The 25,636-nt window shown below is 34.2% G+C and overlaps 1 protein-coding gene across 1 annotated transcript in view; it reads left to right on the forward strand.

Moving 5' to 3' along the window:
* Positions 1 to 25,636, forward strand: part of LOC122810195 (neural-cadherin-like) — a 1,307,756-nt gene that overhangs the window by 178,264 nt on the left and 1,103,856 nt on the right. Inside the window, exon 3 of the mRNA XM_044081677.1 lies at positions 17,766 to 17,991. Coding sequence (XP_043937612.1) covers positions 17,766 to 17,991 — 226 coding nt within the window. The remainder of the gene's footprint in view (positions 1 to 17,765; positions 17,992 to 25,636) is intronic.

A 25,636-nucleotide genomic window follows, 5' to 3' on the forward strand; every position in this document is an offset into this window, starting at 1 on the left:
TCAGAGTGTGTAGTTATAACTCTTCAATCAGGAGGGCTGTGGGATGATTATCTGAAAGAAATGATTATGCAGAGTGAACTGGAGAGTGAAGCAGCACCATCATGGGGTGACATTATGGACAAGATTCACAAAGGGGAGGTGAGAGAAATTTCAGAAGAAAGAAAGTCATATGCATTGATGGTGAAAGAGGGAAAAAAAGCAATTAAGAGAAAGAGGAGGAAGAAAAGAGATCCCAAAGAATATGTTCACTGTATGGCTCAGTGGTAAGAAGAATAAAGAACTAGAAAGGTACAAGGTAGGGACACAGTTATTGCACCCTTGGGAATATCACCCAATGAGTTAAGAGCTTTCATTCATATTAATAGAGAGACTTACTGTAATATTATATTTGAGATTGGGCAATACATGTAATGTTTTTTAGAGAAATTTGAAAAAAGAAAGATTGTAATCCGTGGAACTTTTATGTAGTGCAGACTTTTTATAGAGAAACAAAAAAGAGGATTGCTATACAGTTTTGAACTGAAGTAGATAAGGAAGCATTGAAAGACTATTTAAATAATATTTTAAAGAAGTGTTGGACATTTTATGACAGAGGTCTATGGATTGGGGGATGGGATTGTGGTATAATTTTGAAGATGGAAAATGATAATATTGTGCATCTTCCAAGTATAACAATTGTTGAAGGAAACAAATGATATTAAGATATAAGGGGCAGCCAATACCTTGCTTTTTTGTGGAAAAATAATCATTTTATAAGTGATTGTGATAAAAGAAGATGTATTGTTTGTGGGGAAGTGGGACAAGAAGAAAATAAATGAAAATTGATGTGTTAAAAATGTTGAAAAATGGGGCATGATTTAATTAACTGAGATGATCACTTGCATGTTGGGCAAAAAGTGCAGATACAAGAACATATGCATGATATAAAAACAATATAGAGAATGAACATAAAAACATGATATCTGTAGAGAATGAACATAAATTAGTCTTTATGTACATCTTGTAAACATTGTCCTTGCACTTTTTGCGACTGTTGAATAGACATAGTTGCACCATCTTGATAACATTTCATTTACTTCATTATCTCCTTCATATTAACGTAAAAACAAAATGGATTTTATAGTAATATATTCATTTAATCCTGGTTCCCTAGCTGCATCAGTGAATATGTGTCATAATATTTCCTTTTTACTTAATAGGGCTTTTATATTACCACCGTGTGGTACAACTATGTCTATTCAACAGTCGCAAAAAGTGCAAGGACAATGTTTACAAGATGTACATAAAGACTAATTCATTAGTGGATGTTTGAAATTAAGAGTGGATTCATCTCATATATTGTATATAGACATTCTTAAGTACATCTGATTATAGTAAGATGCCCTTGACATTTGCGACTGACATTAGTGTAGGGTACACTTACTTACTTATTGAATTTTTCTTGTATTTATTTATGTGATTATGTGAGAGGTATATCCTCAGAGATCTGTTGAATTTTTATGTAAATACATACTTCTGTATATATGTATGTTGGGAATTGAATCAACCTCAGCCAAGTAATTTTATTATAGTAATTTTATTACAGTATTATTATATTTTATTTTATTATAGCATAGAATTATTAAGAACATCACAGACAATCATTATCATTGGTTTTTAGACATTTATTATATAAGTTTTTTAATTTAGTTTTTTATTTAGCTTCATGGAATTATGAATTCATGTCCCACATTGTATGATCGGATGACTATTATATTTTGTTTAATGTAATAGGAATTTTTTTATTGTAATACCACTTTAAAATTTAAAAAGGGCCGATTTTGGCACCAAAAAGTTTTTAAATAACTGGTAGAATTTTTTGTTAAGAAATTCTGATGAAGTCCACCATAGTGTGGATGAAAGCGCTAAATGTCTATTTTATACTACTATTGACGGTCTATTAAATAATATTTTTAATGGCTACTTCGGTATTCATTTATTGTGCATCCTGACGTGGTTTCCACCTTGCAATTTCATTCATTCAGGTGTTGGTAGGTGGTAGCTGGTTGCTGAGTTTGTTTGACTCCAATCCTCAGTGATGTGCCAGAAATTTTTTTTTATGAAGAACAGGCCAAAAATATGAGGAAATTTTGGAAATTCTGTGAAAAAATAGACAGTTGAGAGGTATGGGACACTTTAGAATTTTGTTCTGGGATTTAAGGTTCAAGAAATTTGGTCTTTTATACGTATAGGGATAGAGACTTTTTGTAACTTAATAATTGGAACTGAGAGACTGATGAAAAAATTTGTGGAACTGTGTAACAAAAAGAAGGGCATTTATCCATGGAATAATTATTTATTTTCTGGTAGTAACTTAAATGTAAAAAAAAATGTTATTTTGCAGTCTAGAACAGATGAATTGTAGGAAGATTAAAAGGCATGCAGTTTTTATGTGAAATTGTTGATAACATTATGAAAGCTATAGATAAGAGAAACTTATGGAATGGAAGGTGGAGGTTGGAAGCTGTTTTGAAAATTGAAAAAAAAAACCACAATGAAACATTTGCCAAGTGTTATTTTTTGTGGGTGGTCATAGAAGGATATTGAGATATGATGGCCAGCTTAAATTATGTTTCTTTTGTGGAGACTTTTCACATTTAATTAATGATTGTGAAAATATACAATGCAACTAGTGTGGAGAGAAAAGGCATACAACAAATGTGTGGCTGAGTGCAAGTTGTGTAAAAAATGGACACTTTTGGAAGGACTGTCAAGAGCAAACAGTAAATAATGAAAATGAAGGAGAAAGGAGGAAGAAAGTATACATAAGGAAAGACAACAGGAGGCTGAGTGAGAGGATGATGTTCTAGCCAGAAAAAAATCTGATTCTGATGAACAAAAATATTTGTACATAAACCCAGGAAAAAAAATAAGGGAAAGAGTAAAAATAAGAACATTCAAATTTAAAAATATTTCCTCATAAACTTAAGAAGGAAATCAATCTTAGAGTACTTTCAGTAAAATGAACAGTATTATTAACACTATAAGAAGGAGAGTGATACTGGAATGGTGAGCTAAATGTGATGTGGTGGTTATGTTAGAGGATATAAGACTCCTGATAAGTGGAAAAAAACTACAAACAGAAAAGTTGTGAGGTTGACATATAATATTGAATTTAGGAAGTGAACGTTTGTTCTAGAATGGCTGTGTTGTTTAAAAAAACAGTGAAAATGCTAGATATAACATTGGTAAAGATGGGTAGGTTAACCATTGTGGATATGAGACAGAGAGAACATATTTATAGCATTATAGCATTATATATATAACTAGCACAGAAACAGAGAGAGAGAGTGAGAAAGAGCAAGATAATCTGTTTCATGTCTTGGCTAACATGAAAATTTTAATTGCAGGGGACTTAAATTGTGAGTTAATGGGAAGATGTAAAAAGAAAGGGGGATATGTACAAATACAGGAAGTGATAAAATGTGATAAATTAGCTGTGTGGTACAAACGTCAATGGACTTATAGAAGGTGTGGGCACTTGGATATGAAACTGATTATTTTGTTTTATCAGAAGGCTTGGGTATTGCAGATGGTGATATAGTTGTGACAAATTTTTCAGACTATTTAACAACATGGATGGTGATAAAAGAAAGACAGCATATTAAAATAGAAAAGGGAATAAAAAGAATAAATGAGAAATTATGAGGTGAAATTGTAGAATGCAAAGTATTGCAGATATGGAAGGATCATATAACTGTGAAGGACATCATAAAACTGGTCTGATTGTTGATTTGAATTTGAAAGGAAGAATAAAAAGTGTTTTTTCCAGTGGCAAGATGATGTAAGAAAGGATGATAAAGTTAAGTATGAGAAAATTTATACAAACGTGTTAAGATAATTTGGAGAATTATGCACTCGAATATTATGATGTGGAAAAATAAACATAAAAGAAATTAAACAAATAAGGCATTGCATTTTAGGCAGAGATATTATTTATAAGAGAGAAGGGAGGATTTATCTGCATATTTGGGTAAAATAGTAAAGGAGGATATTAGCAAAGCACAAGAGCAAATTCTAACTATTGTATTACATATAGAAAAGAAAAAATGAGTAGAAAAAGTAAAGAAATTTCCAGAATGAGTTAAGGAAGAATTTGAAAAAGAAATTAGGATTAGTGAATTGGATGGAGTACTTAAGAAAGGAAAGGTTGAATCAGTATCAGACACAGATATGTTATATGATATAGAATGCACAGTAAATTAATGGACAGATAAAGAGTGTATTTTGTAAATATACTGAATGAAAAGCTGAAGGAAAGTGTAGTTTATGAAGAGTTATGTAGTGGGATTTTAAAATGCATATGGAAGAATGATGAGAATAAGACCCATCATGCTAGATATCATGGAGTATAAAATGTTTATGGGGATAATACAGAGGAGAATGGAAGAAAAGGATGTAGGATGTTATAGAAGAAAATGTATATGGTATAAAAAACATCAAGAATTTTTTCTGATTGTGAGGAAATTGTGGATGATGTTATAAGTAAAAGGGAGGATGTGAAACTTATGGTAGGTGATATTAGCAAAGCATTTAATACAGTAAGACATGATACTTTGTGGGATGTTATGGAGAAGTATTAAATAGGTAATAGAATTAGGAGAGTGTGTATGTCAACATATCAGAATAATAGAGTGAAAGCGTTAGTGAATCGGTGGATGAATAAAGAAATATGCACAAAGGGTGATATAAGACAAGGATGTCCTATGTGTAGAATATTTTTTGGATTGGTGATGAATGCGATGGTCAGTGAAGTAGCTTATAAAATGAAACATACTAGATATGCGATGCAAAAGGAGGAGGTGATACTGATAGTTTTGACATACAGATGATATAGTTGTAGTCGCTAAGAATAAAATATGGCCTTCAGCTTGTTCACTTTCAAAATGAACCCACTAGTGACTTAAATATTGAAAATGAGAAGGCATTTTTTGGGATGCAAGTGAGGATGCACATGATGTGGGAATGAATCTTTGCAACTCCAGAACCCTCAATGAGCAATCTATAATAAAGACAGAAAGCTATTTTCCTGGTTGATATACTAGAACTGAGGACCTTTATCTATCACTGGTTGCATAATATTGTACATTTGACAACTAAAATTTACATAGGATGTTTTTGTTCATATAGCCTTCAAGTAGTAAAATGATGACTGATGGCAATGAAAATCTGGATAACCACAAGACCAGAAACAGACCAAACCGTACAAATCTACACAGCAGGTCAGCCCAGAGGTGTAGCCAAGAATACACAGAAGAGTATTGAACTAATTTATTAAAACAATTGAGAGGGCTGAGGATTGAGCACTTTCATTAAAAAACTTCTTCAGAATCCATCCTTCTTCAGGATTCTGAAGAAGTTTTTTTAACGAAAGTGCTCAATCCTCAATCCTCTCAAATGCTTTAATAAATCAGTTCAATACTCTCCTGTGTGCTCTTGGCTACACCTCTGGGCTGAACTGCTGTATATATTTTACAGCAATGAAAATGTATTTATTTTTCGTTTGTTGACTAAGTAAGCCAGGTGGCATTTATAATATTAGGTGAAATTTGGACAGGGCATCAGGTATCTTTCTCTCTATTTTTTTGATTGATTCATAGTTACATGGAAACATGGAATAATTAATTAATTAATTAATTAATTGATTAATTAATTAATATGTTTAAGATTAGTTAACCAGGTATGTGGACTGGTCCATGGTCCCTTTTCGGTCTTGACATGAGTCAAGAAGGCAGAGTACAAATAAATTATTAATACACAACAACAGCACAAGAAGTAAGCAAATAGGATAAACACTTAAAATTGCATAGGTTGACATAGTATCTATACAGTGCAATTTACAAATTATTATTTTTCCAAAAGGCAAACTAGATGCGGCATATAATAGTAAAGATAATTTTCTACAATGCCTTAATTTTTCGGATGAGATGTTAAACCGAGGTACCAATCTGTTTGATTTGGTGGCAGCTCAATGCAGCTGGGGAATTAGTGGCACAACTGGATGATCTTATCTTAAAAGTTTTCAGAGCATTAAATGTAGAGCTAGGCCTTGAATTGCTATTAGTTTATGGAAAAGCAGAGGAAGTGGACACTGTTTCTGATTGTGCTAGTATTACTAAAGTAAATATGTTTCCCTAACTGAATAAAGACAGAGTATATCCCACAAATTATAAACTTATCTCTCTGATCCAGATGGCGGTAAAATGTATGCAAGTAATGTTAGCTAATAGAATTGTTAATATTTTCCTTAACTTCATTTCTACAAAAAACAGGGTTTATTAAGAAAATATTGAGGGACCCTGCTTTGGTACAACTGTGATTAAATTTAAGAGTTAGGCACAAATCACTGAAGAAGGTACTGTCTTGATGCATTTTTAACCCTTTTGACTGATGACCTTCAACCCCCAAAGATCTATGTAGCTCCACTGTGTGTCACCCAAGCAGTGATCCAAACCACCACCCTCAGCCCAGGATGTCACTACTAATGCCTTGACCAAACATATATTGCAAGCACATTTGAGAGATATCAAGAAAAGAGTCACTACTAATGCCTTGAGCAAACATATATTGCAATATGATACCCACAGTTTCTGTTTCATGGGCTTAGAAATAGTTTATCCTAACCCGAGAAAGGGGAATTTAAAAGAATTCAATAAACACCACAGCAAAAGATAAAGACAAAAACACAAAAGCCAGCACTTTACCAGTATACTTTAATAACAGCGACCTGGTACCTTGGCAATTCGCCTTCAAGGATCACACTTAATTGAGTGTGGACATAAAGTTTATATACACACACTCTCATCAATTAACATTATTTAATAATTACATTACATAATCAATTAATTAATTAAGTAACATTTTCAAATATTTTTAAAGTGACCATGAATTACTAAAAAATAAATAAATATTTATCACTTAAACATTATAATAATGCTTAAATTCCCAATTCCTGATTCATGCCATTTGGTTTTAAAGTCTGAAACTTGAAAATCATTCTAGTTTCTAACTCCAATAGCTTAACTACAATGTCATCCCCTCTATTAATAAAGGGCTTTCCCAATACACAAAATATTAAACTAGTAGAAGAACTATTATGTGTTTCTTGAAAGTGTTGTGCAACTGGGCTATTTATATTCTTGTTTCTGATATCTTTTAAATGCTCCAGAATACGAATTCTGACCATACGTTTGGTCTGTCCTATGTACCACATATTATTACATGAGCAACCCAAATTTAAAAGAATTTACTGAATTAAAAGAAGGTAGATGGATAATAAATAAAATAAAGCTGAGAACAGTCCACCAAATAAAAACGAAACCAGCACTCCTTACTGTCTCAGAAGTAAAGTAAAGCACCAGCACGACAGCAGTAATTCCAAAACGCGAATACTTTAATATTATACTAATACACTGTTACACTGTTGAGCACTTTCATCCACTAAAGACTTCATCAGAACACATTGTGAAATGAATACTGCTCACTTAAATACTTTAAAATTCATCACATGACCCACATCCATATGTATTTTAAAGTGCTAGTGCTAAAACAGATACCTTCCATTATTATTTACAAAACCTACACTCACTATCTAATATGTAGTGATTACCATTTAATTTATTAAAAGACATGAATTTAAAACTTGAATTTAAAACACATTTAAAACAACAAACTAAATCATTACTACCTTTTACCTACGATTATCTAAAATGGGTTTAATGGAGACATGCTCATTAATTCCAGGATAAGTGGAAGCATTTAATTTAACCTGCCATCTAACTTCTTTATCACTAACCATTTTTTTTAATGTCCCCTCCCCTTACATTACAACTAACAACCTCCAAAATCCCAAATGTAAAATTACTACAGTCCTTGCTCAATTTTATATGTTTCCATAAAGCATTGTTCTCGTCATGTTTTTTGATGCTGTATTGGTGATCATAAATCCTATTACGTAAACACCTGATGGTTTTTCCCACGTAAAAACAAGGGCAGTGGGTGCAAATGGCCAAATAAATCAAGTTCTTGAACCTACAGTTCCCCTTATGAAATATTATTCTTGATTTATTATAATTCTGTAAAGTCACTTCTTGTACACATGTTATGTATTGGCACTGCTGACAAGTGCCACATTTAGTTGTACCCCTACTATTACACCTCCCATTTATCCTATTGTATTTCTTCCCTAATAAAAACTTCATATTAGGCCCATTTCTATTAACAAACTGTGGCTCCATCCCCACAATATTCCATATCCTTTTGTCAGCTTTAAATACATTCCAATTCCTCTTAATAATACTTTTTATATTTCCACTATTTGGTCCATGTTGTAATATACAGGCCTTCCCAAATTTGTTCGTAGTGTCATTAACACAACTGGTTACCCTATTCTGTATTACACCAGTTGCAGATCCCTCACCTAAGAGGGGTTTGAACTTTATACCCCATTGTTCTCGGACATAGGACTTAAGGTCATTAATCATACCCATAGGATATCCTCTTTCAACAAAAAATGATCCTATTTTCTCAAGTTCCATGTCCAGATCCTCTATGTCCGAAGTCATCCTGGCTGCTCTAATGAACTGCCCTTTCACTATGTTCCTTTTCTGAGCCCACGGATGACTACTGGTAAAATGCAAATAGGAATTGTTAGTGACTGTGTGTTCTGATGAAGTCTTTAGTGGATGAAAGCGCTCAACAGTGTAACAGTGTATTAGTATAATATTAAAGTATTCGTGTTTTGGAATTACTGCTGTCGTGCTGGTGCTTTACTTTACTTTTGAGACAGTAAGGTAGATGGATAGCCGATCTAAGAACCGATCGAGAACCTCTAAAGCTGGTTCTGAGGAGGCATCGGCTCAGTAGATGATTTTAATTGGTTACACACTCTTATATAACTTTCAATGGTGGATAAGTTAATATGGATCTGAAGAAGGCCTAAGCCGAAAGTGCTCATCCAAATTTATTCTTGTTTTTAATACTTTTAATAAAAAAGTTTCCCACCGTGTGGCTTTATTCTCTTTTATTTTGAATTTATTGGATCACCTGTTTAGAGAGATTGCCCAGCCTATTAGACTTGGTGGTGTTCTTTCATCTGTTTACTCCCATCCTGCAATCACACTCCTCCAATTTCTGAGCCTCCTAATCAAACATGAGTTGTATTGGTCACAGTTAGGACTTATTCCTGTACACTACAAGAGGGAGTTTTTGATGTACTTTTTGAAGCTTTTTTTTCTTTATTAAACATTTATTAAATAAAGCATGAAACAGTTTACATATAATTTAAACAAAAAAAGACCTTTTGAATTACCACTCAAAATTCAGCCTGTCATACTCCTATATATTTTTATCAAACAGTATACTTGTCACTGTGGGTTAAAACCCACAGTCCCCATTTACTAAGATATTTGTCTTGTGTTCACTCGCCTAGACCCCATGATTCAATCCTCATTGTCTCTTACAATAGTGTATCAAATTCTGATGTCTATAGGGGATCCTCCTTCTTCTGTTTTTGTGTAATACCTTTCTTAGCTGCTGACAATATCAGTGAATTTAAAACTCTTTCAGCACTCAGTAGTGGTACCTTAAATTCTTCTGCTATTTGTTGAACCTTGTAGTAATCCAATTTGGGCATCCTTGTTTTCTCAGAATGGATCCGTTGGCCAGTATCCCTACAGATGCAGAAGACCAAGTGGCCAGGTTGGTTGTACTGAATATCTAGAGACAGTCAAACTAGATAACCTGGCTGCTGTGGGGCTCAAGTTTTAATGGAATTTTCAGAAGATAGCAGCTACATGTACACACAGAAGAAATTTAGTCATCAACCCCAAAAATGTCTTTCTTAAAATCAGCTACAACTATCCAAGTGGTGTAAATCCAGGAAACCTAAAGCTGAACTCATGAGCACTAAGCTTACCTTAAGGCCCTGCAAACCAAGCTGGATGATATCAAGAACCACCAGCAATGGACTAACATGCTGCTAGATGGCCTTGAGGAAGGAAATTAATGCACTAAAATGACATAATGGCATATGATATATTTAAGACTATTTTGCTTTGTTGAGGGGAATAATCACTGGGAGGGTGAACCATTCCTTTAAACCAAAGCCAGCACCTAACCAGTCACCTAAAGAAATTATTTTTCATCTGCTGGACTATAGATATAAATACTTTTTCCCAGCTATGACATGACTGGGCAAGGGATTTCTGCTGGTGAGTCCAAAGGTGAAACTCCTGCAGGATTGCTCAGCTGATATACCAGCTAGAAGAAGAAGAAGAGACTTTGGAGCCCTTTGCAAGCTGTATTTCCAGAATATTATTGTTATCACACATTGCTACCTGGTTATCCTACAAATGAAGTCTTAGAACAATGTCTACAGTTTCTCCAGCTCTAAAGAAGCCATTAGGGTCCTATAGAAAGCTCTTCTGCTAAAGGAGATCCAGAATTATGTCATGTCTCAGGAGGGCAGAGATAAGTGAGAGAAGTCTCTTCAACCACTGAAACAATGGAGTGTCTACAGCTAAACAGAAGTTTGCAACTCTGTCTGGTGAATGTTCCAGTTCAGCAGAGGCAGCATCAATGCAGCTGTCACCATCCATGACAAAGCTTAGCAGCCTTGAGCACCCATCATACAAGACTGTGGCTTGGCAGTTGTTTCTGTTGACAGCAATAGCAGGTGTGAGGCATTAAGCTTTCTGAGATCAGTGAGATAGAGGAATGAATAAATGGGATCTGCAGTAAAGGCTGATCATCCTAATCTCACTAAAACAATATCAGCTTCCAAGCTTGCATACCCAGAATGTTTAGGGTCCAGAAGTAGGTGAATGGGGGAAACAAAACCAAGAAGTGTACATGCTGTATGCTCAAAGTTGAGTATTAATGCTAAGTCTTATTTACAATTGCCCTGACGCTGAGAGGCCTCATAGTACCTATTGCACACAGGGATATATTGTGGTGTGAAGAATAAAGTTCTATAGTTGTTACAATTTTGGACATATTGGCTTAATTTAATTAATACTATTTTCCCACAGGTATTTCCAAAGTCTTTCAATTCACATCACAGAGTGGGCTGTATTTATAAGTGTGTTTTCTCATCTTTTGCATAATGTGTGGAGTTGAAACTGTTGGTAAAGTTTGTCATTCTAGAATGCTTAGAGCAGTGTTGTTAAATGTTCAAGAGTTATCCTTTAAAGTTAAAAGCAACAACCTGCAACATTTCTTTAAGACTAAATGCTGATGTTCTAGTGGTTCAGGAAATCAAATGAAGACTCAGATGGTATATAAGTAACTTTTGGGCAAATGTAGTAGTCTCCATCTTCTGTCAGACTCACTCAGGAGTGTAGGCATTTTATTAATAAGCAGCTAGGTTGGGAGGTGGTAGACCAATGACATGACATGGAAGGTAGGTGGACACTGGTTAAACCGTGCACAGCATTTGGTCTCCTGATTGTGGGCATGGCATACGGATATAACTATAATGTCCCTCCCCTCCCTGCAAATGTCTTTGAAGTCCATAGGGTATTTAATAATTAAAATGAACTAATAAATATTGGGGAGGGGGAGTGCTGAACATTACAATAGATTCAGTTTTGGACAGGTCCCCCTACAAGCTGAAAGATACCTCAGAGTGCAAAAATACTAACTAATGACTTTTGTTTGCATGGTCTATGTGCTGTGCAGCAATCTCTGAATAGTGATAACCCTATGAAACATTATCCCATATAAATATACTCTTAAAATGGGATTATTTTACCATTATATTCTTACTAATGTAGTAATTTCAGTTTTCTTTATCCATGTTAATTTGTAGTCATTTCAACACACCTTTCCTAACCCTCCATTTTTGATTTTTCTTTGTACCAGCATCTTTCAATATCCCCCACCCTTGATGAATTGGTGTTTCAAGCTACCTACACCTGTTATTTGCATCAAGGATACAGTCTCCCTGGAAATGCTACTGGCTAGTATCTCTGATGTATCCAATGACCAATCCTCTTTCTGTAACCTGGCAATTTTATTATTCATCATCTTGTCACCTTCCTACAAGGACTTATTTAGTTTAGTTCTATTTCTTCTCATTTCAGACATTATAGCATTGTAGAACTCATTTGTAAAATTCAAAATATTTTTTGAAATAACCATTATAGTTTAAAATTGTACACAAACTTTTTTACTAATAAATCTAAACACAGATTTAGAAGAATAAACATTTTTTTCTCCATTTAAGAAGGTCCCCTTGGTTAAAATGCCCATCCTTGATTACAAGCAATTAGCCATTGTATGATCTTCAAACAATAGCTTGATATTGTTACCACCTCCCAAGAAATTATTATCCGTATGTGACCACCTCATTCTTCCCAATAATGTCATTATTTTTAACTGCTGGTAACAATGCACTCTTAAATTCAGTTCAGCTATTCCCTTTAAAATATGAAGTATATTTGTCCCTTCATCAAGAATACTAATTTTGAGAATAACTTTACCTTAATAACAATTACATAATAATAATAATAATAATATTAATAAACAATTAAATAATTTACAACAACATGTGTAATGCAACTATTTACATTCCCTTGTTTAGTTTCTTAGCGAGCATATCTCTCCAAAATAGAAATAAAAGAGGGAGATACAAATTCCTTTTCAAATCTTTTTCTTTCTCTGAAATATGTCTATGGTGGTTCACTCATCTTGTACCATAAACTTTTTTCTTAAGAGTACGTCAGCTATTCCCATTAAAGATTGATGCTTGTTTGTATTTCATCCTGCACTATAATTTAGTAAAGATTTTTAATTTAGGCAAACAACAATTAAATATTTTTACTTGATTTTTTGCAGATTGTCCATTATAACTATTTACTAGTTGCTTATTTAGGCACGTTGCTGTTGTGTCTATCAGAGAGAGACAGAAAAAGAGGAGAGTGGGAAACAAATTCCTCTTTCACTTCTCAATCACTTCTCAACTGCATCTAAAAATGCCTCATTAGTTGCAGTTTCTCTTGATGTAGATTTTTCTGAAGTAAAGTAAATAGGTCTGTTTTTTTTTCTTTTTCAGTAGAGCTGGCAGACCAGTTTTCTCTGTGTTCTGCTACTATCTCTTCTCAACTCTCTGTCTTATAGCCTAATTAGCATGATTTTGCTTAAAAAGGTATTAGTTTACATACAAAATAATACTTTAGAGAAGGCTTGGTTCACAAATTTAAACTTCTGCTCCCAGCACTACTTCATGAACAGGATAGAATATACAGATCTTCCCAAACTAACGCTCTAATTAGGTAATCAGCTGGCTTGTTCTTTACAATGCTATAGGTGGTTCTGCTAGAAAATTTCTGGGCACTGTCTCACGCTATTTGACTAACAGCTGTTGCAGTATCCCAGTGGGTCATTGGCTTCTGCTCATTCTGAAAACATTATTAATCTCAAGTTTTCCACCAAGGTTTGCTAACCAGAATTCCAGCATTTCTGTCTTTACATAATTGTCATTTATTAGTGCTCTTGTTATACTCTTATCCCACTGCATTTTTGTAACTGTACTGGATTTTAGATTTTGGATACTCTGAGTTTTCCACATAGGTGACTCACTTTCATCTATCCTTGTCAGCCTGATTAAAATATGTTCAATATCTTGCTAATTTTGCAAAGTGGATACCTTCTTGTGTAAGTTATGTCATCCATTATACCTTCCTGTGTAAGGTGTGTCATCCATTATAGAAGTTCTTTGATTTAACGAGCAGTCTGCTGACCAGAAGTGACAGAAGCATTTTTCCTTTTTCCACTTAGACTAACTGTGGCTTTCCTCAGTCTTATAATTTATTCCCGCTAAACCTTGATTTGCTCTAATACAAAAAGAATTGAATTAGGTAAAAATCAACCTAAATTTACTTGCTTCTCTGGAGATGGCTGTGGAGCATACTTCTTCACATCACACTAGCAGCCCACCATTGTCAGAAATATGCTTTATTGGTAGCATATTTTTGCAAAGGTTCTGGTCTAGTAAACTGAGATTTTACATGAGCTCTACTACAGTGTATGACTTTTTCATTTCTAGAAATAAATATCCTGTAACCAGAGTATGCACTAATGCTCTTACCATTTAAGGGAATGCAATAACGGTACTTTCTTTCCACTCTATTGTTTGTCCTAGTAACAGAAGCTCTAATGACCAACTTATTGTTAAAGTTTCATATTGTGGTGTTTCTTGTGGATATCACAAGTTTGTTAGTTTGTTCTGCATTGCAGATCAGTGAGAAGAAGACTTTTTTTTCTTTTGAAAGTAACATTTAAGCATTTACAAGACATAATAGATTTATTTAGAGCTATTTTCTTTAAACCGAAAGATACAGTAAAAATGCTAACCCAATTTTTGCATTTGTTAGTAATAAATTCATTACTTGGATGCAGTGTGAATTCCCCCTTTTTATGTAAAAACAATGTCTTTTGGCTTCTCCCATTTGGGATCACCACAGCAGATCACCAGTCCACAGACTGATAGGCAGTGGAGTTTTTATGGTGTCAAGTTGCCAGCCTGGCATCCAACCTTCACAGAAGGCATAGGCATACACACACACACACACACACACACACACACACACACACACACACACACACACACACACACACACACACAGACACGCACACACACGGACACACACACACACACACACACACACACACACACACACACACACACACACACACACACACACACACATGCGCACCTACTACATGTCTTTAAAACTCACTTGATCAAAGGGAGGACATGTAGACTCAGCACAGAAGGTGCTCCATCCAAGGACCGAATCGAAGAACCTCTTGCTGTGAGGCAACACTGCTAACCACTGCACCACTGTGGTATACATATCATAAAATGATTATTCTCCCCAAAATATTATTCTTAATTAAGAACTCACTGTATATGTCCTTATCAAAGTACTTTAAAAGTTTCAGTGAGTGTTGTCAGTGGATTTCTTATGGGATAGCTCCCATCTAAGAATTAACGGATGAAAACTCTGCTTACCAATTAGTAAAGGTAGGATGAGCTTACAAAATCCACATCAACATGCAACTGCACCAACTAAACCATAATTTGTGAGACCCTCTTTATTAATGTCAGAGCTAGAGATGATTCACCAAACATTATGGAGATGCAAACAAAACGAGGCTAGCAAAATCTGAGATCTAGGAGAGCTTGGAATATTGAAGCAATGATTTTGGGTGAGAGAAATAATTTATTCTCATCTCCATCTAGTGGGAGTAAGTTATAGGATTTAAGTATAGTTAAAAGTAGGTTCCCAAGCAAGTGTTAGGCTAGTTGCCTTTGTGGGCCATTTTAAGCCTAGTCAACTTCTTCAAGGGGTGAGAATCAAACCCTATACCTTGTGTCTGTGAGGTGAACACCTTAACCATTATGCCAGCCCCCCAAATAGTCAAGAAAGTGATATATTGGATGCCATGGATTCAGAAAGACTTGGTTATAATTGATCCTTTCGAACATGCAAGGGTGCAGAATTAAAACTGCACAGAATTACTGGAAAAGGTAATTACTGCAATTAGTATCACTGATTGTTAAAGAAAGTGAAACTATATTACAAAACATGGATTTACTCTATGTCTGCCATGGCAGTCTTGTACAGAATTATGCAATTTTCAGCTGTAATAAGCAACTCTTAATAGGGTTCAGTTTAAGCATGGGAATTTAGATGATTATAGCCTAAAATGGTTAAGTTATGTAAATGAGGATGGAATTGCATAAAGAGCCATAACCTGGTCAGAATAGTATGAAGCTACTAAATTTGTTATGGACTATTACTTGCCAACAGTTACTTAATTCACATTTTTGAAACTGATACACAAATGGCAATATTCTCCCATTAAAGACTGTGATATGTGTTAGAGATACTCTACACCCATGGCAGATTACATCCACCTGGTATAGTACTGTACTTGCATAAGGAATAAGTGGGACAAAGTAATAGCATGAAAGGCCTTCACAGATATTCCTGACTGGTTGTTTTGGGTACTAGGAATGAGTACCAAATTACTTCATCTGTTGAAATTGGTTTTACTTGACTGAGACTGATATTCAACACATTTACTGAATTTTTGCTCCTACTTTGGAAAAATATACCTCAAGAATGGCATGTTTAATTCAATTTATTCTGCAAGATATTTAATAGATGAGTAAACAGAGAATGCTTTGGTCACTGATTGCATGAATAAAAGAGCATAATTTCATGTTTTGTTTAGGAGAAAAATGCCATTCTGCTATTCTATAAGTTGGTATTTTTCTGTGGTCATTCTTTATATGTACTTGGGTTTTATGATGTCAGTAAAATTTGCTTAAAAAAAGAAAATCAAGAGCTATTTATTCTAGTTTGCACAGAATTTGAAACAATGAAAAGCAGGGTGCCCTAAGACCTTTGGTGCACAGATTTTCACTGTAATATTAGAAGGAAGATACAGCTTTTTGCAAATATATATATATATATATATATATATATATATATATATATATATATATATATATATATATATATATATATATATATGTATATGGTTTACTATCAAAATGTGGAACAGCACTTATGTAAAACTGGGATGGTCGAATGTGTCTTTTCCAGTTTCCGTAATGCCGTTATGAAAATGTTCGAATATACATTAGCAAATAGTAGTGTACATTCGCTAATGTACATTTGACATTCTTGTAACAGATCGCACTATAGTGGGGGGGTTGGGAAATTTGCCCTTTTCCTCACTGTAGTGTGATCTCGGAGTTGGATTATATAATTTGCAGGGAGTATGGGGGGGTGCAGGCAAGGCTTGCCCCCTGCAAAACTGTAAAAATTTGTTCTGTAGATCTACAATTCATAGGCATCTTCAGCACAACTTCCTGAGGGTCTGATATTCCAAATTTGTTCCAGTGTGGAAGTCAAGGTGATGATTTTCGACATTCCATAAAAGTGACATTGTCAAATTTGGAATATCAGTTCAGTCAAGTAAACAGATTTTTTTTTTACTTTCAACTTTATGATAGTAAACCTGTATAGGCATAAAGGCAGAGTTTAGTAAAGTATATAATGTGCTTTTTACTTTCAAGCAGCACTAAATAACAAATCTGGCCTGCTGATTGGGGTTTGGGAAAATGGTGGATATGCATTTGAGGAATAGAAGATTAAAACGTAGAAAATTACAAAATCAAATATTTATATCAGGAGATACATAATACAGTATGCAGGACAACTAAAAAGATGCTTTGGATGTGGTTAGTTGGGACATTTTAAAACTGACTGTCTTCAAAAATTTTGTTTAGATTGTTGGCAGACTGGATACACCAAAGTGTCATGCATTAAACGGTATACCAGATGTATGCTTGCTTTAAGGGCAGAACGCACACCTAGTAACAACCTTATTTAGTTGGAGTCCATTAAGCACTGTGTATTTTACTAAAGCCAAATATATACGCACGTGAGTGAAGATTTAAAAAGTTTAAAATATAACATTGCATGACAGGTAGAATATTTAGAAATGGCACAGCTTAGTGTTAGTGAAAAAAAAAAGATGCCATATTCAAAGTGGATAAATTCTCAACTTTTCAGTGCCAAGAATAAAACAATGTTGTATCAGGAAATGTGTCTATTCAAAATTTTCTTACCGATAATAAATGTTCAGCCATTATAATTTATTTTTAACTTCATTGTTATTGATGAAATATTTTTTCTTGCTTACAGGTGGAGATGGTAGATTTGCAGTGGACAGCGAGAGTGGTGTGATCAGAACAACAGGAGTGTCACTGGTGAAAGAAACAGAGTACCTGCTGACTGTTTTAGTAGTTGATAAACTTGGCTATAAAGGACCTCCTGCTGTAGTCTCCATCACTGCTGGCCCACGGGCTCCCCAGTTTACTAATCTGTCATATTTAGTTCACATTCCCGAGGGCACTCCAGAAGGGCAGCCGTGAGTATTACCCTACTCTGTGGAATCAATTGCTTGACATATAGTTCAGAAGTGGCTGTGAAACACAGTTGTTTTTCTTGTATTAATTCTCTGATTTTATTGAATGAAGTTTTATATGCACATGAAGGGATAATCTTATTTATTAAACTGTGCTTTTGTTTGCTATTTTAAATTGCACAGTCCCTGGGCTTGAGATAAAAGTAAATAACGTAAAGTTATATAAAATGAAACACACAGTTTCATCATTTTGGAAAGTATTTTGTACTGACACACCCACCCAGCAGTATAAACTTTGGGTCTAGGTGATTTGTCACATTAGCTAATGTTTATGTGGCAGCCCAACCCAAGTAAAAATGGGAAAAGGGGGGTTGATGATGACAGTGAGCAAAGTATAAACTACTTGAAGTCTTGTGGCAAATTAGGAAATTCTCATCAAGGAAGTGGGAGTATAGCATGAAAAAAAAAAAACATTTACTTATTAGTTTGACTTCAGTAGTAGAAAAAAAATCACAGAACTGCTTGGAAGTAATAAAAAAAGCTGAATGTTTTGAAGCCTCTAGGACATTGGATTCAAACAACTGGATCAAATTAATGGCAAATTATACAGTACCACATAAAATTATTAATAAGCCACGTCTTTTGAGGAATGGATCTCAGAATTCCTGTCTGGGTAAGCAGCTGACATACCTGTCAACCAATAAGCTCAAGAAATCTTGACAAAGTCTAAAGCAGTGGGGGGGGGGGCATGGCTCAAAAATAGGGACAACATTTACATATTGCTGTGACCAAACACTGTCAGCAGCCTGGAAACGCTGACACTAGTTTTTTTTTTTCTGGACAACAAAATCAGTAACGACCACTAGTTCACACAAAGTTCTCTTTATTCATAACCATACAGCAAAAACACTGGATTGAGCGCTTTCTTCCCCTAAACCGATTCTGATGAAATCCCCGGGAAAAAAACTAGTTTCAACGTTTCCAGGCTGCTGACAGTGTTTGGTCACAGGATTTTTTGGTGTTATTTCCACTGGTAGCTCCAGTTTTGGTTTTATTTGCATATTGCTCTTATAAACGTAAAAGTTGTTAGAATGACAGTATTTGTGTTAGCATGCATTTTCTAAAGGATGTGAAGTCTGAAACTCAAATGTCTATCATTATGTAGTATCTTCAATCCTCAGTGATTTGCCAGAAAACCACAAATTACATGCTGCCCAGACCAAAAATATGAGGAAAAATCTGGACATTTTGGGAAAATCTAGACAGCTGAGAAGTATGATTTGTGGGCTATAGAAAGTAACCACAGCTATAGTTCACTCTTTAGAAGAGAGGTCTATGGATGGTCTTTCAGCTTTCATCACTGGGCTCAGACAATTTTAATGTATTCATTATGCTGAACACACATCTGTTTGAAGGGAGGCGCAGATCTACAATAGGTTTGAGGTATGTGAGTAAAAATTTAGAAAGGTTAGGATGCAGCTTTTGCAAGACTGGTATAGTAGTCAAAAAAGTGTTAGTGAAAAAAGAGATGCAATACATCACACTCAAAAATGCTGTATTTGGCTCTGGTGGTAGTGAAGGCAGTGTGTGTATGGGAGTGTTTTTTTTTTTTTTTGTTTTTTGTTTTTTTGTTTGTGTATGCCCATGGGTCTGTGTGTATAGGGGGCTAACACTGATATTAAGAACTTTTTGTCATTCTGGACAACTTAAATTAAGCAAGCAAATGTGAGAACTTGGTAAAGAGATGTAGAGGATAGCGAGAAGTGTAAAAATGCCCATCACTAGCCCTAAACAAAGAGTAGCTATACCTGTGTAATTAGAGTTGCCAAAATCCTTATATGGTATGCACAGTTCTGTCACCATACAAATATAAATAAATACAAAAATAGGATGACGGCGATTCTCTGGAAAACTAGAAGGCTAAATGCCCCAACTTCTGCAGCGGCCTGAAGGTATAGTTAGAGATCCTCAGAATTAGGACAAGAGAAAAAATTCTTTGAAAGATTTGATGCGTTTTACTGAATTCAAGAAGTCAATGTGATGACAGGCAGATGTAAGATGGAGAGAAGCACAGTTCAAAGGTAATGTGAAGACAAATTTTTCCATGTGGTAGCTTATGCTAGTAACAGCTTTCCTGAGGAGGTTGTTAAGGTCAAAAACAGTATGATAATTAAATGGAACGATCTTATGGTAATTTACTTGAGACATGGGGGAAAATCCATTACATGTTTCAGTAACTGCTTTGGGACCACCAATATGCACTTGAGCCATCAACAACTCAAATAAGTGGGACCTCATATTAATGTCCCTCCTCAGAAGCACTAGAAGATTAGAAAAACAACTTATTTTACAGTTGTTTAGTGAGGGCAAGAAGGATGCTTTACTTGGTGTACATGATAGATGCAGTTCTCCATCTACAGAGACAGAAAGCTGATAATCAGAAAGGAGTATTGCTTGTAACAGTAGTAGAATTGCAGTATTATTAGCAGTGTTATGGGTACTACATACCTTACAAGCACACCTTACTGGTAATACTGACACTACTCCACTGTGCATGTGTTTGTATACTGTATGTACATTTCACAAATACGTCCTTACCTAGCTATCTGTCTACCTCTCTGTATATCTATCTGTATGAAAACAATCAGTTGCATATACGGAACACTGACGAATGGCAGTGCTATAACTCCAAGTAATTCAAAATGAAATGTCCATATCCATAATGCCGATGGCTCCAACAAACCCAAATTTTTCAAAGACAGCAATAAACAGCAATATACGTACTATAATGAATAGTTCATAAAGGCAAATGAGGCGACAGTCTAAAGACCATATATTAAAACTTTAATAACAGAGTTAGCGCTTTCACCAGTAGGCTTTTTCAAACTCATGAATATATCCCTTCGCTCATACATCTTATAAGAATGAATGCCTTCTCATAGGTTAAACAATAAAACAATAAAACAATTAGTATTAATTGATATCAATCTTAAAAGCATATCATCCCTATAATAGAATACTTATAAAATATATGCTTAAAAGTAATTATAAAACATTTATATGTAACAGTTGTATTTAAACCTATTTATAGCATATACTACATAGCAACCTAATATCAAAATTAATAATATTAGTATAAAAATAATACTAATATAAAAAAGCACCATCATTAATGCATTGATGTTAAAATTCATCATTAAAATACTATAATAGACAACATAGTATTCATATATTAAAGTATATCCCAATATTACTGATGGCTTCATACTCTTTTTAATCTTCTTTTCTTCAAAATAGGTTTTATCTGGATTTTATCATTGAGTCCAGGTGGTCTATCCGCCCTCAAGCGAATAATCCATCTGAGCTCACATTCTAAAACAAAATTATCAAAATCCCCTCCCCTATCGCTGGGGTGAACAAGTTGTATAACACGAAACCTAAAACTATGGTTCCTACCTTGAATATGTACATGCTTGGCAAGTGCATTATGTTCTGAGCACTTATTAATATGATAGACATGTTCCCTAACTCTCTCTCTGAGTTGTCTACTGGTTTTACCCACATAGAAACAAGTACAACTTATGCACGTAGCTAGGTAAACTAAACCAGTACTCAAAAGAAAACGATGAGTGCACCATGCGCTGTAAAGTAAATTCCAGTAAGGTTTCAAAAAAAGCTCCTAGTTGAACCAAAGTTCGCATTTATTGTTCAGAACAAACAAACATACAAACTGCAGTGTAGTGAGCGCTTTCGCGTTGTTCACCAACGCTTCATCAGACATAAATGCAGTAAAAAACACTCCACCTTAAATACTGATAACATCATGACATCACAGTATTCATAAAAACATTTGACCAAACAACAAAGAGCATTTAAAAACATAAAATAAAATTGAAATTAATGTTTGAGAGGTCTAGATGTTAAAAAAGGCTTAATGGAAAACCTGTCATTGAGCCCAAATCTATGGGCTTGTAACTTCATTATCCATTTGCCCTCCCTCTCCTCAGTCCTGTTTTTAAAATTACCTAACCTACTGTTCTTGGTGACTAACTCCAAAACTTGAAATTTAAAGCTGTGTGTGCTGCCTAGTTCCACTATATGTTTTGCCAGGGCATTCATAGTGTTGCCTTTCGCAATGGCGTAGATGTGCTCTCTGATACGCTCTCGTAGCGACCTGGTCGTCATACCCACATAAAATATCTGGCATAGTTGACATTCGGCTACATATATTAAATTAACAGATCTACAGTTGGCATAATGTTTAAATAAGTATGTCTTCTTGGTGACCGGATGTGTAAAGCTATCAGAGTTAGAAATATATCTACACTGATTACAAGTATGACAGGCAAATGTGCCTGTCTTGTGGGTCAATTGTGCTTTTGAACGGCTTTTATCATAGCAGAGTAACCTGTTAAGTGAGAGCATATTCCTATAGGCCACTCTAGGTCTCTCATCGACCAAAGAAGATCTAATCTTATCATCAATCATTAAAATGCCCCAGTGTTTGTTAAGGACATCCAAGATATAATTGTTCCTATTGGTATAAGGGATGACAATCCTGTTGACATTGTCCATATTTCTAATCTTGGGTTGGTGTGGATGACCACCTAGTCTATTGATCAAAGGAGCTCCCTCGTCAGACCTACGACAGTCACCCTTGGAAATAGCATCAAGTACATGATTCTTCCCATAACCCCTGGATATGAAATTCCTAGCTAAGTTCTCCTTATGTTTGTTGTAAACTGTTGATTGTGATGTTAACTTCGAGACCCTAATGGTTTGATTTGTAATGATGTTCCTGTGTACATGCTTAGGATGCATGCTTTCACGGTGTAATAAATTATTTCTCCAGCAAGTCTTCCTAAAGAGTTCAGTGTCAAAACCATGAGAACCCTTAGTAACTTTAACATCAAGAAAATCAATAGTATCTAAAGAGTATGTACATTCAAAGCTTAGAAAATCAGATCAGTGGTGGCATTCAAGTATGTTACAAAGGCCAAAAGCTGTTCAACTGTTCCTCTCCACAGAAGAAACACATCATCCACAAATCTGTTGTAAAAGTTTAGATGGTCAATATATTCAGAGTCATTGTTCAAAACAAATAAACTCTCCCAATGTGCCAACACCAGATTGGCATAAGCGTTGGCACATGGGGTTCCCATTGCTACCCCTTTAGTTTGCAAAAAATATTTGTCTTGGTAGCAAAGGACATTGTTGTCAAGGACAATCTCCAAAAGTGACATACATCTATGAATCATGTGATTCGTTAGCTTGTTGTTTACCAAAATGGCTCTAACAAAATCCATACCCATTTCATTGGGAATCGACGTGAAAAGAGATTTCACATCTAAAGTGACTAATAAGTCATCCCTGTTAAAAGATGGTGAATGGCTGAATATGGCCAAATTATCAAGAAAATTGGAAGTATCCCTTAAAAGAAGCCTATATGATCTGATGTTGACAGATATTATTGATAGGGATTTATATACCTATTTTTTGATTGACAGCCCCCTGATTCCTTCTTTTAGAGGCTTACCCAAAATTCACAAAGATACACTGGATCCACCCATGCGACCTATTGTATCTAGTCGTGGCTGGTTGACTGAACCCTTATCTATTTATCTTGACAAAGTACTTAAACCTGTTCTTGCTGAGGTACAACATGTTTTAAGGGATACTTCCAATTTTCTTGATAATTACAATAATAAAAAATAACTTTTAATTACAATAATAATTTAAACTCCATAAAACATATTCTTAATAAATGGAATGTTTTTTTTTTTACTGTGGAAGAGATACTTTCTTTAATTAAAATAATTATTCTTCCTAAAATTTTATATACAATACAATCCTTATCTCTCCCACCCCTACAAAAGATTATAAAAGAATATAATTCCTTGTTTTTGAAATTTCTCTGGTTTCCTAATAAATCTATGGTGGTTTAAATCATCACATTAGAGACTGGACATTGGGTGGTATTCATGTCCCTGATTTAGAATTATATTCATTATTGTCAATTATTAAGGCAATAACTTCTTGCTTGAACAAGAATTATAATGCCAAGTGTGAAAGAAATTCAAGGAAATATTTGTCTAAATTCTAATCATTTGATAAAATCACACCACTCTAGAACACTAATAATTTTCAATTGCTATTAAAAGATTATTTCTTAGAAAGTAAAAATAATCCAGTTAATGTCCTATTACATTAACATGATATTAGTCATCTTTAAAAAATTTATTTAGAAGAACCCAGAATATAAAGCATGTTTTATTTACTATTTCCCTTAGCTTACACTCAGTGTAAATACTTTCAACCTAACAACAATGATTATATTTAAGGAAAAAATATATATACTGGTATTACTTGATGGAAATGGAATAATACAGATCTATTGATCATATTATAGATAAGTTTGATTTAAACAAAGATATGTGACCAGAAATTAAAAATTGCAGACAGTCAGTTGAACTTAAGATTAATTTAATGCAAACAACAGTGAAAAATTCATACCCTACATTTATAGATTTTTTAATTATTCTAATACACCAAAATATAATAGGGAAAGGATTTCTATCTAAAATATATAAATGAAAAAAAGACTTAAAAGACTCAACAAAATACTATAGAAAAAACTACTGGGACTACTTTAGACTTAGTAACAAAAATTCCCCAAGTGAAGATGATAAAAAATGAATACATCAAAACAAACTACTTCCTCACTAAATTGGAGAATATTCTCTAGTAAGTTCATACACAGAATATTCATTATGCCACACAAAATTGAATTAATGTATAAAAAAGATATAGGTTGTTAGAGATGTAAAATGAATATTAAAACTGACCGGCAACATATTTTTGATTGTATGAGGCTTAAGCCATATTGGGACAACATAAATTCCTTTTTACAGGTTGTCTTCAATGATAAATTTATGCTAACTAAATCGCTAATTTTATTAAATGCTCCAATTTCTACATGTCACGAGAATAAAATACCCTCTTTTATGGAGCATCCTAATAATAGCAAGGAAGGTTATTACCAAAAATTGGAAAATGAGTATACCCCAGCTATGAAAGAATTTGTAAACATTGCAATTGAGGTTTGTCAACTTGAACTTATCATGGTTGAGGCAAAAACTTCTAGAGTTATCTTTTCATATAACATTTGGTTGAAATTTAAAGAACTGATGGAAAAACAAGCTTTAATAGTTCAATTAGAGTCAGTATTTCATTTTGTGTGTGTGTGTGTGTGTGTGTGTGTGTGTGTGTGTGTGTGTGTGTGTGTGTTTTGTTAGAAATCTTGCTGTATAGTAGACACCTTTGTAAATAGTTGCTTTAGTTGTCTTTTAATATTTGCTGTTTTTGTTGCTCTATTAGTCATATAATTCTATATAATTCTGATGTTGGACATTATTGTTTTGATGTTAAAGCTTCCAATAAAAAATAATTTTTTTAGAAAAAATGCACACTAGCACAAATTCTAAATAAATAAAATGTTTGTAATTTTATAAGAGTAATAATTAAATTCTGTTCATATTTTTGAAAAAAAAAAGAATTGACACAAGCTAATCCCCTCCTCAAAAAAAAGGTAAAGCCAATGACAATTTGTGTAAATTAATGCATTGCTGTGGAGGATCTGTTACTGTTC

The sequence above is a fragment of the Protopterus annectens genome, chromosome 8.part1 (genome assembly GCF_019279795.1).
Source record: "Protopterus annectens isolate FY-2018-M chromosome 8.part1, PAN1.0, whole genome shotgun sequence".
In the NCBI taxonomy this organism is placed as follows: domain Eukaryota; kingdom Metazoa; phylum Chordata; order Ceratodontiformes; family Protopteridae; genus Protopterus; species Protopterus annectens.